Below are 16296 nucleotides of genomic sequence, written 5' to 3'. Positions count from 1 at the left end.
CCTTATGTATTTCGTATTTCAATAGTGGAAGGAAGGTGTTAATTTTTCAAAAGAACACGATATCAAAAGTACAATACATTTTATCGTCTGCTAGGGAAAGAGTCTGTGATGAGGCGATATTAGCGATCCTGGTGGCTAGCAACTATCTATGGATGCGTATTCAACTGTCTATGTTTGCATATTTAGTAAGTATTGAGCTTCGCAACTGTATATACTAAACTGTGGTCTAGTATATACAGTCGCGAAGCTCAATATATAGTAAATATGCAAACATTAGATAGTTGCTCACCACTAGGATCGCTAATATCGTCTCATTACAGGCAATGCAAAATAGAACCGTCACAGTCTATTGTTTCTAGCACCCTCAAAACTCAAGCTTCGTGACTGTATATAGTAGACTGTGCTGGCAGTCTTTCACAGTGATTATTGCATACCTAATTATACTGCATTGATGCCAAAGTTCGCAGCGTTTTTCCGCTGTGACAAAAGTTTTTATTTAAGATTAATATAAGATAGAAATTGATCAGTAATATATTCTCCTATATTATCTATGACTCTCTGCCCACGCTGGGACAGTCCTCCGATTCCGCGTCTGAAGAAATCTGCTGGTTTGGAGTTAAAGAAGTCGTCAAGCCAAGTTTGTAAAGCATCTTCGTTATCAAAGTAGTTCCCTAGAAGATTTCTCGATAGAGAACGGAAAAGGTGGAAATCTGTGGGCGCGATATTAGGAGAATATGGGGGATGTGCAATCATCTCCCAACCAAGCTCCTGACTAACTCCAGTGTCTTGTTTCTTAAAGTCATTGTGAGGGAAGGGAAATGTGTGGGTAGTAGTGGGGATGTGTTCGTGTGTGATATCTCAGCTTTTATTTGCGTAATTTTAATATATTGACGTGATGATAATAATAAAATTACAAATCTATTTATTGTTATGAAATGAAATATAAAAAAGAAAGAAATATAATGATTAAAATGAAGTTGGAATATAATCCAATCACATTTCGGATAATTTTTCTGAATTAATTAATTTTGGCCTCGACATGTTTCCTGTTTCGAAAAATAATATAACATTTTTCTTTTTGCATTTCTAATGAACGCCTGTGTACCATGCCTAACTGAAGAGAAAAATCATACATTATGCATTTACGTAAGTTTATACAGCGGAATTCTCCCATTTTCCCATGTAGGCATATGTACATCATTTCGTAATAATTCCACAGCATTCCCCGAACACCGGCTGACGACGCACGGAGGGGGCTGGCATAGGAACAATGGGGGTTTATCTACTCGAAACCTGAGTACGCAGCAAACCTTAGTATAGTCAGCCGGTGTGGGTTTGGGAATGTGCCTAGCTTGAGAGTTAGCGAAATAGATCTTGAAAGGTCGTAGTGCTGGATCATAATGCCCCCACTCACAAAATTACATTCCATTTCAGGTTTATCGTGGAAGTAATATAACTCTGCTGATTTTACCGGGATCCTTGGATACAGTACAATAAAATATTCTAACACCATTTATTCATTTTGTGTTCTGCCCAAGAAGAGGTCTTTCACTGCATTCTCCAGTCTTTCCTCTTTTTGTCTTCCTCTTTGCCTCCTCATATGATCCTCATATCTTAATGTCGTCTATCACCTGATATCTTCTTCTGCCCCGAACTCTTCTCCCGTTCACCATCCCTTCCACTGCATCCTTCAGTAGGCAGTTTCTTCTCAGCCAGTGACCCAACCAATTCCTTTTTCTCTTCCTGATCAGTTTCAGCATCATTCTTTCTTCACCCACTCTTTTCAACACAGCTTCATTTCTTATTCTGTCTGTCCACGTCACACGTTCCATTCTTCTCCATATCCACATTTCAAATGCTTCTAGTCGCTTCTCTTCACTTCGTCGTAATGTCCATGTTTCTGCCCCATACAATGCCACACTCCATACAAAGCACTTTACTAATCTCTTCCTTAGTTCTTTTTCCAGAGGTCCGCAGAAGATGCTCCTTTTTCTATTAAAAGCTTCCTTGGCCATTGCTATCCTCCTTTTGACTTCCTGGCAGCAACTCATGTTACTGCTTATAGTACACCCCAAATATTTGAAGCTGTCCACTTGCTCTACTGCCTCATTTAGAATTCGCAAGTTTACCTTCTTTACTTTTCTTCCTGCGACCATGGTCTTCGTATTGTTGGCATTTATCTTCATCCCATACTGCTCACAGCTGTCATTTAGCTTCAGTAGCATATCCTTTAGTATCATATCCTCTTCTGCTAATAACACCATATCTTCAGCAAATCTTACACACTTTATTCTTATTCCTCCTACTATCACTCCTCCCATGTTCTGAAAACAGTTCTTCACTAAATCCTTCAAGTAGATGTTGAACAGGTTAGGTGATAAAGGACATCCTTGTCGTACTCCTCTCCTAATTTCACTTCCTTCTGACATTTCTTCTCCTAACGTGACTTTCACTCGTTGTTTCATATAAAGATTACTGAACAGTCTTCTCCCTTTTCAATCCACGTCAATTTTCTTTAGGATCCCCATCAGTTTATTCCAATTCACTCTGTCAAACGCCGTTTCCTAGATCCACAAGTACTACATACAATTCTTTATCCTTCTCTAGGTATCTTTAGCCGATTGTTCGTAGCAGTCCAATTCGATTCAGTATTCGCAAGAGAATCTTCGTCGAGTGCGATATTAGACTGATAGTCCTGAACTCCTAACCATAACACCGTATTAGACCCAAACAAATACTTTACTCGCACAAAAAAAAATATTTTTCCCCTAACACACTTTTACTCGCTACGTCACCTCTACTTTTTAATTTGGCTCTAGAATATGCCATTAGGAAAGTTCAGGATAACACAGAGGGTTTGGAATTGAAAGGGTTACATCAGCTTCTTGTCTATGCGGATGACGTGAATATGTTAGGAGAAAATCCACAAACGATTAGGGAAAACACGGAAATTCTACTTGAAGCAAGTAAGGCGATAGGGTTAGAAGTAAATCCCGAAACGACTAAGTATATGATTATGTCTCGTGACCAGAATATTGTACGAAATGAAAATATAAAAATTGGAGATTTTCCTTCGAAGAGGTGGAAAAATTCAAATATCTTGCAGCAACAGTAACAAATATAAATGACACTCAGGAGGAAATTAAACGCAGAATAAATATGGGATATGCCTGTTGTTATTCGGTTGAGAAGCTTTTGTCATCTAGTCTGCTATCAAAAAATCTGAAAGTTAGAATTTATAAAACAGTTATATTACCGGTTGTTCTGTATGGTTGTGAAACTTGGACTCTAAATTTGAAAGAGGAAGAGAGATTAAGGGTGTTTGAGAATAAGGTTCTTAGGAAAATATTTGTGGCTAAGAAGTTACAGGAGAATGGAGAAAGTTACACAACGCAGAGCTGCACGCATTGTATTCTTCACCTGACATAATTAGGAACATTAAATCCAGACGCTTGAGATGGGCAGGGCATGTAGCACGTATGGGCGAATACAGAAATGCATATAGAGTGTTAGTTGGGAGGCCGGCGGGAAAAAGAACTTTGGAAAGGCAGAGACGTAGATGGGAAGATAATATTAAAATAGATTTGAGGGAGGTGGGATATGATGATAGAGACTGGATTAATCTTGCTCAGGATAGGGATCAATGGCGGGCTTATGTGAGGGCGGCAATGAACCTCTGGGTTCCTTAAAAGCCAATAAGTAAGTAAGTAAGTAAGTATGCCTAAGTATTATACGTACGATTCAAATAAATAAAAAGATTAACACATATCGTTATTTCTTGCCATTAGGAAGTCTGGTAATGCTACTGTAGTGACTAAGGGACGGAACACTATTATTCAGATCCGTTTTTATGTTCGCTAATGAGCCGACAATGCTCTGTTGCCAAACTACGCAGATTTTCAACCTAATTTTCTAAATAACCACGCATTTAATTATAAAACGCGTAATTATTATTTTTTATTCATTTTAATATCTTCTATTACCCTCTTCAATCTTCACAGTTATATCACAGTCTACTATATACAGTCGCGAAGCTTGAGGTGATTTTTTGCAAATCTCACGATAAAGCGCTCCAAGCGGTTAGCAACTAGAAACAATAGACTGTCCACGGTCGACTTTGGATTTAGAGTGGACTGAGTCGTATTTCCATCGAGTGCTAGGTCGTTGCGTATTTCGCATTGATGCTCGTGAAGAAAAATCCTAACATCTATTTCTTATTTTACTTCTAGATGCAAAAAGTGGTTAATAAACAGCAGGAGGGAAGATCTAAAGACAAAGAATGAAGCATATCTGTATAATAACATAAAGTTTTGCTCTCTTCATTTCGAAAACACACAATTTATGAATGAAAACAAAAATTAATTAATCTGGAATGCAGTTCAACTTTATTTGATGTATCAAATAAACCTGTTCTGTTATTACCTGCAGCTGAGAAACAAAAGCGTTGCGCTAATTCTACGTCTGTATCAGCTGTCCTTGAATAATTGTACATTTTCAGACAACTTTGGCCTACTTTTTTTTTTCAAAGGATATGTTTTTAATTATAGCTGTTAATTTTGTTGTTATTTTTATTTGTTACTTTACTAGAGACGTAGAAAAAGTAAGTCTGTTACAATAAAATTTATTGATCACGTTTTATTTCCAATTCTGGTGTGATTATTATTGCTTAACCTCATCCCACTTTGTTAACTACGTAAGCCTACACTACAAGTACCGGTACACGTAAGTTACTCCCATTAATTCATATTTCCATTATTATTGTTATTATATTATTGCTGTAAAGAGAAATGCAAATTAATATTTATTGGTTTCATAGTTCATTATCGCTATAATCTTGAATGAGTGAAGCGATTATAGTAAATTTCAGTTCGTTTTGCACAAACAAAAATAATATTAACCTATTTCTTGCAGGTATCTTCGAGTTTATGGTGGAATTTAATATACTTCATTAAAATAATAAATGAACTTTATCCATTTAATATTTCAATAATGGAAGGAAGGTGTTAATTTTTCCAAAAGAACACGACAACGAGAGTGTAACATATTTCGCCATCTGCTAGGAGAGATTTGTGATGATGAGGCTATAGTAGCGATCCTAGTGGTGGGCAACTACCCATGTTTGCATTTTTACTACATATTGAGCTTCGCGACTGTATATAGTAGACTGTGGTTATATGACGTTCACTCTGTAAACAGGATAAAATAACACAGCATGATCAATACTCACGAACAGATTTGTCGCTGCTGGCCGCGGAGAGAGATCCGATGGCCGCCTCCGATACGAGAGTCGTTGTCGGCGGGAGGCCGGCAGTTGTAGGGGCGGGGGTGGTCGTGGTGGTCGTAGTAGTCGTGGTTGTGGTAGTGGGGGGTGGGGTAGTAGTGGTAGTGGTGGTGGTGGTAGTGGTGGTCGTTGTCGTGGTAGTCGTGGTGCTCGTGGTACTCGTGGTGGTGGTGGGGCGCCGTGTAGGGCGCGGTCGATGGTACTCGGGAGGGCGCGGTCTGGTTACGAACCCTGGTTCCGTGGTGGCCTGCCAGATGGCGTTGGGCGCCGTGTGGGCAGGGGTCCACGAGCTCATGATGGCGCTGCCAGCTGTCTGCATGGCAAAGCTGCGACAGAAATACAGTCCATGACATCCACACGTACATAGATATACAGGGTGATTCATATGATTTACCGTCACTTACGGAGCTTATTTTCGAAGTCATTCTGAGAAAAAAATGCCATATAAACATTTACCCTAATTGCAATATTTTCAGAGTTACATTAATTTGAAGCTGTTAGTAAAATACATTTTTTTCTTTACTTTACGGGTAAAAAAATAGTACAAATAGAGAATGAACTATTCAGAAGTATCATTTCTTTAATTGGCTAGTGTTCTGAAGCAAAAAATGTGTTGTGAATTGCTTTATACAGATTCTATGATTCTATTTTTTTTAATTGTTAACTAACAATTATACAATATTCTAACGCACTTATCACAAAAATTGTTACAAATCATATGACTTTAGGAACTTGATTCTTTACAGTTTAATTATGCATCCTAATGTACAGTCTTCAAGAATTTACCAAAGTGGAGTGATTTGTAACAATTGTTGTGATAAATGCGTAAGAAAATGTAATTTTGTAGTTAACCCTTAAATTGACAATGTATCCTATAGAATACAACAGGTTAATAGGCTATATGCTACAGGGACATCATTTTATTTTACTAACATTTTTAATATTAACCTGGCTATACCTTTGGATTAATGATTGAGACCCGGAAACACCGCTTGCTACCCCCTTCCACGATTGGAGTTCGATGATACTGACGTAAAATACAAACAAATCACTTTACTAGGTACAGGAGGGAAGAAAAGTAGTTCATCCATTTACGTAAAGTAGGAAATATCGCGATTTTGAGTGTGATAATTTTCATTAGGTTTTGTTTAATCAAAATACAGTACAGTATTAACAATGAGTGTTTTTACTCAGGAACTGAGTTATCCGTGCGAACGTATTCATTATGCAGAGTATATTATACTGTCTACAGCACATTAGCGTACGATATAGAGAAAGATGTTAAAATGAAAAATAATCATAATATGGATATTTAAACACATTTCTGAAAATGGTGGCCGTTAATTTCGATACAGGCTTCAGTTCTTTTGTTCCTATTATCGCACTATAGACTATTGTACGTAATTCCAATTACCAGTTTCGTCCTTCATACTTAGTAACTCATGTTGAAATAATTCTGTATCTACTCTATAAAAGATTACCTTACGTACTGTAAATTCAGTCTTCACTTCTACTCTATAAAAGAGTACCTTACGTACTGTAAATTCAGTCTTCACTTCTACTCTATAAAAGAGTACCTTACGTACTGTAAATTCAGTCTTCACTTCTACTCTATAAAAGAGTACCTTACGTACTGTAAATTCAGTCTTCACTTCTACTCTATAAAAGAGTACCTTACGTACTGTAAATTCAGTCTTCACTTCTACTCTATAAAAGAGTACCTTACGTACTGTAAATTCAGTCTTCACTTCTACTCTATAAAAGAGTACCTTACGTGCTGTAAATTCAGTCTTCACTTCTACTCTATAAAAGAGTACCTTACGTACTGTAAATTCAGTCTTCACTTCTACTCTATAAAAGAGTACCTTACGTACTGTAAATTCAGTCTTCACTTCTACTCTATAAAAGAGTACCTTACGTACTGTAAATTCAGTCTTCACTTCTGCCCGACCCGCACAGATAAAATTACTCAGACATGCTATCTACTGTCCGTCCAAGTGGTTATGTCGCAGGATCGTAGAAAGGGGGGAATCAGGTGATAGTTAATTACTTAACGAGGCCCTTTTATTTAAGTTATTTTAAACAGTTGCGTAATATTACGTAGACGTCCAATTAATTCCTAACAGAAATTAAGGTTTTCAGAAAAGATCTAAGAAAGCCCAGCCACTAGTCTTTACAGTGGAGCGAGCAGAAACAGGTGGGGAAATCGGGATGCGACGTAGGCAAACGGAAGACAATACCTGTGCGAAAATATGATTCAATATTGGAAGTTTTCGTCACTGGAAAACGCGAACTTATTTCTGAAACGTACTATAATCACTAACTCAGTACTGCGGCCTTGGTTCTGTGTGGAGGACAGTTGGGTTGGAACTTCGTTAGTAGAAGGGGTGGGAGTGAAGTACATTCAGAAACTCAGGTACAATAAAAGTTGAAGTAAAAATAAAATGATGTCCCTGTATAATTTTAATAGAACAATAGGAAAAAAATGGTAGGAAAATCAAAATTTCACAATACTATAATATTGTATAACAGGAGTCGTCAGCACAGAGCACGCTGGGGCTAGCCTCTCTTACCCGCGGAAAACGCAGTGCACTATAGTGCTCTCGTAGCTGCTAGCGGGTATGCTCTCTATCTCTCCCTGTTGCACGACGGTGCACAGGGGACGGCACCGCGTACCTATTGCACATTTCAGCGAATGCTGACGACCACTGTTGTACAACATATAAAAATATGGACATTGCGATAGTTGTTTTCTTTACGGTCCGACAAGATTTAATAAATTAGTGTGAGAAATGAAGCTTTGCCAAGTTAAAATCGAAAAAAAAAAAAAAATGTGTACGATGCAAGTATGTAATTCACAACGCATCTTTAGCTAGTATTCTGATTATAGGACAATTAATTTATTTTCATGACCATGCCCTAATAATTATTATAATTTTATTAGTTGTATCATATATAATAATCGCAATAGTTTTCAACAAATATATTAATCGATTTTTATTAGAAAGTCAAATCATTGAATTAGCATTAACAATTCATTTTTTATCTGTAATATTCTTTGAATAAGCAGTCGTGGACAGCCGATGAGGGGTGGTCCTCCAGCTTGGGGGTTGGGCGAAGGGCTAACAACCCATCACCGTAAAAAAACAGCTTGTTACGAAAGGGTTTGGAATTGAACGGGTTACATCAGCTTCTTCTCTATGCAGATGACGTGAATATGTTAGGAGAAAATCCACATACGATTAGGGAAAACGCGGAAATTCTACTTGAAGCAAGTAAAGAGATAGGGTTGGAAGTAAATCTCGAAAGGACTAAGTATAGACTATGTCTCGTGATCAGAATATTGTACGAAATGGAACTATAAAAGTTGGAGATTTATCCTTTGAAGAGGTGGAAAAATTCAAATATCTTGGAGCAACAGTAACAAATGTAAATGACACTCGGGAGGAAATTAAACACAGAATAAATATGGGAAATGCCTGTTATTATTCGGTTGAGAAGCTTTTGTCATCTAGTCTGCTGTCAAAATATCTGAAAGTTAGAATTTATAAAACAGTTATATTACCGGTTGTTCTGTATGGCTGTGAAACTTGGACTCTCACTTTGAGAGAGGAACAGAGATTGAGGGTTTTTGAGAATAAGGTTCTTAGGAAAATATTTGGGTCTAAGAGGGATGAAGTTACAGGAGAATGGAGAAAGTTACACAACGCAGTTAAATCCAGACGTTTGAGATGGGCTGGGCATGTAGCACGTATGGGCGAATCCAGAAATGCATATAGAGTGTTAGTTGGGAGGCCAGAGGGGAAAAGACCTTTGGGAAGGCCGAGACGTAGATGGGAAGATAATATTAAAATGGATTTGAGGGAGGTGGGATATGATGATAGGGACTGGATTAATCTTGCTCAGGATAGGGACCGATGGCGGGCTTATGTGAGGACGACAATGAACCTCCGGCTTCCTTATAAGTCAGTAAGTAAGTAAGATTCTTTTATCCTTAAAACTCAAGAATAATTATATTTTAGAAACAACTTCAAATTAGTGTAATTCTGAAAATATTGAGATCAGGACAAGACATTTTTGCTCAGAATGTCTTCGGAAATAAGCTCTTTAAGGGACGGTAAATTCTCGTGAATCACCCTCTAGAATTGAAGTTTTTTTCCTTAAAGAATCATGGTCCAAAAAAGGCAAATTTGAGGTTTTAAGCATATATGGTGAGCATATTGCAGCGACCAGTTGTTAGGGGAAAGAAACACCATAGATCTGTGTTAAAGGAGTGAAATTTCCAGTGGTTTTCATAAAACCACAATAGTCCAAAGAATTTTGTGAAAACAGTCATTGTCCATATTATGGATTTATTAATATGTCCTACAGAATATTATGGATTTTTCTCCTCAAATATTAATAGTCACTGTCCAGTCAGGACGATGGTAGTATTTACAAATATCCCATTCGTATCATTTGAAACATTTATCCATACATTTTTAAACTGTAGTAAATTGGCAGTACTGCTTTTTACGAACTACGCGGCAAAAGTCACCTCAGAGAAAAATACTTTGGTACCTACGCGATTTGTTGTATTAGTTATGGAGTCATCTTTAGGTGCAGAAGTAACCTCAAAGAAGAAACGTAAGCAACGAAAGGAGAAGAAAGAGGATTACGTTTTCTTACGCATTTATCACAACAATTGTTACAAATCACGCCACTCTTGTAAATTCTTTAAGAATGTACATTAGGTTGCATCATTAAACTGTAAAGAATCAAGTTCCTAAAGTCGTATGATTTGTAACAATTTTTGCGATAGTAAGTGCGTAAAGATGATGTCATTTTTAGTTAAAAATTGAAAAACAAAATCCGTACAAAGCAACTAACAACACATTTTTAGCATCCGAACACTAGCCAATTAAAGAAATAGACACTTCTGAATAGTTCATTCTCCATCTGTAAAATTTTTTTACCCTTAAAACTGAAGACAAAAGATATTTTACTAACAATTTCAAACTAGTATAACTCTCAAAATACTGAGATTGGAACACGAAGAGTACACGGGAAAAATGAACAATGTCACAATTCCTTTAAGGGTGACGTCGTTATCTATTTCACTGTATTACTACAAACTTTAGTGTTTTTTTACCAAAATTGGTAAAGGAGAATTAAAACCACGGAAACACTCATCATTTCCTTCATTTCAAGTAGAAACACCAATAAATTTTGCTGCAATATACTGAAATAGATCATTATCTCACCCTTAATGGAAATGTGACATTGTTCGTTTTTACCGTGTACTCTTCTGTGTATATGACATATTTTGCTCAGAATGTCTTCGGAAATAAGCTCCGTAAGTAACGGTAAATCCTCGTGAACCACCCTGTATTTCAACTAGATTGTGACTATAATTAAGACTTATAGCACATACTTACTGGCTTTTAAGGAACCCGGAGGTTCATTGCCGCCCTCACATAAGCCCGCCATCAGTCCCTATCCTGTGCAAGATTAATCCAGTCTCTATCATCATATCCCACCTCCCTCAAATCCATTTTAATATTATCCTCCCATCTACGTCTCGGCTTTCCCAAAGGTCTTTTTCCCTCCGTCTCCCAACTAATACTCTATATGCATTTCTGGATTCGCCCATACGTGCTGCATGCCCTGCCCACCTCAAACGTCTGGATTTAATGTTCCTAATTATGTCAGGTGAAGAATACAACGCATGCAGTTCTGTGTTGTGTAACTTTCTCCATTTTCCTGTGACTTCATCTCTTTTAGCCCCAAATATTTTCCTTTATAGTACTATTAAGATTTTGTTTTTACATGTTCCATATTCTAGCTTGAAGCGATGTACGAATACCATGGAGCGTAAATAAACACAATAAAATAAGTCTTATTCTGGGGACGCACGACTGAATTCATGTGCTGCTATCTGTATGTACTCGTATGCTTTACATTATCCCAAACATTTGGACTTAAAATTTCCAGGACGATGGATTGATAGAAATGGACCTATTCCGTGACCGATAAGATCACCCGATCTCACACCTTGTGATTTTTGGTTATTCGGTCATCTGAAGGGTCAGGTGTATCCTGGAAGACATCCCACCCGAGACCAACTGTGGCAATCAATTGTGGGTGCATGTGCTGGGATTCTGAACTCTCTTCTTCTAAAATCAAAAAGTTCATGATAGAAACGAGCACGCCTATACTGCGATTCTAATGGTGGACATTTTGAAAGGTTTTACCAATAACCAAAAATGTATTTAAAAATAGGCTTAAGCACTTTACTAATAGACGGTAATACATTATGCAGACTATTTTGTGGGTTTACAAGTATAGTGAGTAAGCAGAGAAACATAGTGAATCTTCAGTGATTTATATTGGGTGTGCAGTGTGTTGTGGTGAAAGTGCAGTGAGTTTATAAGTAAATTCTGAGAGTTATAGTGGCAGAAAAATAGACTTATAGTGAACGGGTGTGAGTTATAGTGAACGTCCTAAATTGCTTGTAATGGGGTCTAGGCCAGCGATTTGAGATTAATATAGGAAGTACAATTCTGCGGAATATTAAGATGTAATTTATGTTTTGTTATTTGAAGTGTTGTATCAGTGAAGAAGTGTGTTGTGTCTGTGAAGTGTGTTTGTGTCGGTGAAGCTTTATAGTTTACAGTGGTAGTGCAAAGTATTTGAACAGAGAAATGTTTTTGGAGTGTTAGTGAAATCAGGATAGTGTCAGTAAAATGTGTCTTAGTTCCAGTGCAGTGAGTGAATTGATAGCGAAATGAGTGTAGTGCTGAAAGGAACTTATGCAAGTATGAACATATATCATATGTACTCGTGGTTTTAAGTTCTAACTTAGAGTTAAGATATAAATTAGATTTACTTTAATTAATTATGTTATATTAAGTGATTCATTTAATTTAGGATGCTCCTTGTTCATATTATTATATATTGCTATTATTTTATTATTAATATTATGACTGTATTTTATTATTATTGTAATTATTGAGTGTAATTAGTTACCACTGCCACCGGGTATTTACCCATTTGCAGTGTGAATAAATACAGGGACATCATTTTATTTTTACTTCAATTTTTATTGTACCTGAGTTTTTTAATGTACTTCACTCCCACCCCTTCTACTAGTAAACTTCCAACCGTTCACGACACAGAGCCGAGGGCGCGTAAGCAGTACTGAGTTAGTGAGTATAGTACGTTTAAGAAATATGTTCGCGTTTTCCAGTGACGAAAGAGCTTTCAATATTGAATCATATTTTCGTAAAGGTACTGTCGTCCGTTTGCCTACGTTTCCCCCACCTGCTTCTGTTCGCCCCTCTGTTAAGTCTAGTAGCTGGGCTTTCTTAGCTCTTTTCTGAAAACATTAATTTCTGTTAGGAATTGGACGTCTACGTAATAATATACAAGTGTTTAAAATAACTTAAATAAAAGGGCCTCGTTACGTAATTAACTGGCACGTGATCCCCCCCCTTTCTACGACCCTGCGACAAAACCACTTGAACGGACAGTAGATAGCATTTCTGAGTAATTTTATTTTTTCGGATTGGGCAGAAGTGAAGATTGAATTTACAGTACGTAAGGTACTCTTTTATAGAGTAGGTACAGAATTATTTCAACATGAGTTACTAGTACGAAGGACGAAACTGGTAATTGGACTTAGGCACAATAGTCTATAGTGCGATAATATGCACAAAAGAACTGAAGCCTGTATCGAAATGAACGGCCACTATTTTCAAAAATGTGTTTAAATATCCATATTATGATTATTTTTCAATTTAACTTCATTCTCTATATTGTACGCTAATGTGCTGTAGACAGTATAATATACACTGCATAATGAATACGTCCGCATGGACAGTTTAGTTCGTGAGTAAAAACACTCATTGTTAATACTGTACTGTATTTTGATTAAACAAAAACCTAATGAAAATTATCAAAGTCAAAAGCGCGATATTTCCTAGTTTACGTAAATGGATGAACTACTTTTCTTCCCTCCTATACCTAGTAAAGTGACTTGTTTGTATTTTACGCCAGTATCATCGAACTCCAGTCGTGGAAGGAGGTAGCAAACGGTGTTTGCGGTTCTCAATCTTGATCTAAAGATATAGCCAGGTTAATATTAAAAATGTTAGTAAAAATAAAATGATGCCCCTGTATAAGGATCCAGCTCTCAAAAGACCTTGTGAAATACGATCGCACCACTTCGAAATGTTTTTACGCCACTATGTAGGTACGTCATGATCCAATTGAAAATTAGAAAAGGGAAGTTATGTTGGTAATAGTACTTACTACAGAGTCAACAAGAGGAGTCAATAACAAATGACAGACGCAGAGCGATCCTGTTTACATCCACTTACGATCAAGCCGAATGTCAGTCGAGGCGTGGAAGTTGCGGGAGAAGGGACGAATCGTGGAAGTGATTTACTTGATATGGACGGCCGGATTCGATGGCGAAGCATAAATAAATCCCGTAGAGCAGGACAGGTTAGGTTAGTTTAGTTTAAACTTTTGTTATGCTTTTCATATACGAATCTGTGCCAGGTTAGGTTAGTTTATGTATTTGTTACGCCTTATATATACGACAGGTTTGTTTAGGTTAGGTTAGTTTAGGATTTTGTTTTGCTTAAGTGATTATTGAATTAATAGAAGTTTTTCGTTGTTCACATTACATTGTATCGTGTGTTTTATATCCCCAAGTTTCTTTTCTTCACTAGAAACCACAACGTTTGCACTTCCAATAGCACACAACTCTCATTTCACACGTAATTTGCTACATTTTCGAACAATTTCCTTTGCTTCAAATATTTCCTTATAACATCCTTAACTTTTCAAATCCATCACCATAAAATTCAACCATTTCCACTTACAAAATCGCCGGAAATACCTCAGCACTAGTTTCTCTGAAGGTTTGATTACTGTGATCAACTTAAATTCTCAGCCTAAAGACATAGTTGTGGACTTGAAAATATCCATCCATCAAACTATCAATTCAGTGTGGGTTGAAGAAGTGCAATTCCTCGGCTGCAGATTTCATCTTGGACAGACCTGATGACGCAAGATTGAACATATTGGTCTGGATAAAGTTTACAGAGATGAAAAATATATGAAAGGTGAGTGGCTACCTTATTATAGGTCTATTAGGTCTCTCGTATTTGCATACAGAAGACATGGATTTTCTATATCACGCGATACTGGAGGTTTTTCGACGAAAAAAAGTTGAAGAATGGTCTAATTTTCAGAGGAAAAGTAATTTGGAATGTGAAAAATTAGTATAGGACGACAATTGACTTGAAAGTATATTGAAAAATAGCTAAAAACTGGAAAGAATTGATCGGTGTAGATAACCTAAAAATGATTATTTTACGTGTGAAATAAAGAGGTAGAACACTTCAAAATGAACTTGAATAGAAGAAAAAATATATTTTTTTTTGCAGCGTAACAATTATGAGCGAATCTAACCTAACCTAACCTAACCTAAGTTAAGAGTTACAGTGTTGTGTGCTATAGAAAAGCCGAAGAAATTAGCGATTGCTTTGTATTCTATTTTTATGAAAGTGACGAAAAAATACTTCACACACAAATCGGATAGCCTACTGTGCAATTATTTTGGAGACTTCTTTCTTTCAGAGGACGCTGTGATTTCACCCCACATAGGGGCTTAAATGTCTACCGCTATGACCCGCACAATAGGCCAGTTTGAAAATCTGACGATAAAAATATAAAACTTGATTATCTCGAAAGTTATATTTATCTTCGCCATCATATCTTTGAATAGTTACTTTTCACACCAAGTGTATTGTAATAGTAATATGCGTTACAAGAGCGGTATGTTGACGTTTTCATGTTCGAGGAAAAGATTGAAAAAGCGAAACGTAGTTGAGCTTTTTTAATTTTCGAGAACATGAAAACAAACATACCGCTCGTGTATCGTACATTATTTTGTGCGAAGATCGTTTATTACATACCTGAAAGACGAATTTCTAATTAGTTGCAATGAAATCTCCATCTTGGTTTCTGTTCAATGACAGCAACTTTGGAAAACAAATATATCTATCTTCAACATTGTTGCTATAAAATGTTTTCTGTGTTTACTATATTCCAGCAGGCCGTGATATACGTCTGTCTTTTTTTTTCCCCCAGTCTATAAATGCGAACTTAAAACAAACGGTAAGGTTATGTAAGGATTTATTTTTCATTTTAATATTTTAACAATATTATTTATACAACATATTGCAGTAATAACATCGGCATCTGGAATCTTGTTGATTTTTTCACGGCTTCCTTAATGTTACTTGCATTACAAATGCAGTAACTTTTGTGCGAGATCGTGCGTATTTGCTTGTTTTCCGCACAGAACCAATACGCGGTAAGTGTGAAATACCACATTCAGTATTCCCAACGTAACACACATAACAATTTCCCTCTTCTTACCGCTTAAGCGCGACATTCATTTTACTGCTTTAGGCTTTTACCATATTATTTTTAGAGACGTTTAACATAGTAATAATTATAAATTGGAAACAAATTGTTATACAAAATTAAACAGAAGTTAAAATTTGTTACAAAAATTTGTTAAAAATTGGATGACTGTAAAAAATTAAGTTTCAAAGATTTTCTAAGGATAATCATGAATATGTTCTGCAAATCTATTCAAATTATTTATAAATATAGTCGGCCTGGTTGGCACAGTTAGTATAGCGCTGGCCTTCTATGCCCGAGGTTGCGGGTTCGATCCCGGGCCAGGTTGATGGCGTTTAACATTTAAGTGTGCTTAAATGCGAAAGGCTCATGCCAGTAGATTTACTGGCATAAAAGAACTTTTGCGGGACAAAATTTCGGCACACCGGCGACGTTGAGCCGGCAGTTGCGAGCGTCGTAAAATAAAACATAGCCTAACATTTTAACATTTCATGAATATGTTCTATTAGAACATAGTATACTAATAATAATAATAATAATAATAATAATAATAATAATAATAATAATAATAATAATAATAATAATAATAATAA

General features: G+C 36.5%; 1 protein-coding gene across 1 annotated transcript in view; it reads right to left on the bottom strand.

The window, feature by feature from the left end:
* The window catches only part of LOC138692258 (serine proteinase stubble-like), a 230119-nt gene that overhangs the window by 8312 nt on the left and 205511 nt on the right, over positions 1-16296 (bottom strand). The window contains exon 5 of the mRNA XM_069815418.1: positions 5228-5607. Within this exon, the coding sequence (XP_069671519.1) occupies positions 5228-5607 (380 nt within the window). The remainder of the gene's footprint in view (positions 1-5227; positions 5608-16296) is intronic.

The sequence above is a fragment of the Periplaneta americana genome, chromosome 16 (genome assembly GCF_040183065.1).
Source record: "Periplaneta americana isolate PAMFEO1 chromosome 16, P.americana_PAMFEO1_priV1, whole genome shotgun sequence".
Classification (NCBI taxonomy): domain Eukaryota; kingdom Metazoa; phylum Arthropoda; class Insecta; order Blattodea; family Blattidae; genus Periplaneta; species Periplaneta americana.
The sequence above is the reverse complement of the archived record's forward strand: the minus strand, read 5'-3'. Positions and strand labels throughout refer to the sequence as shown.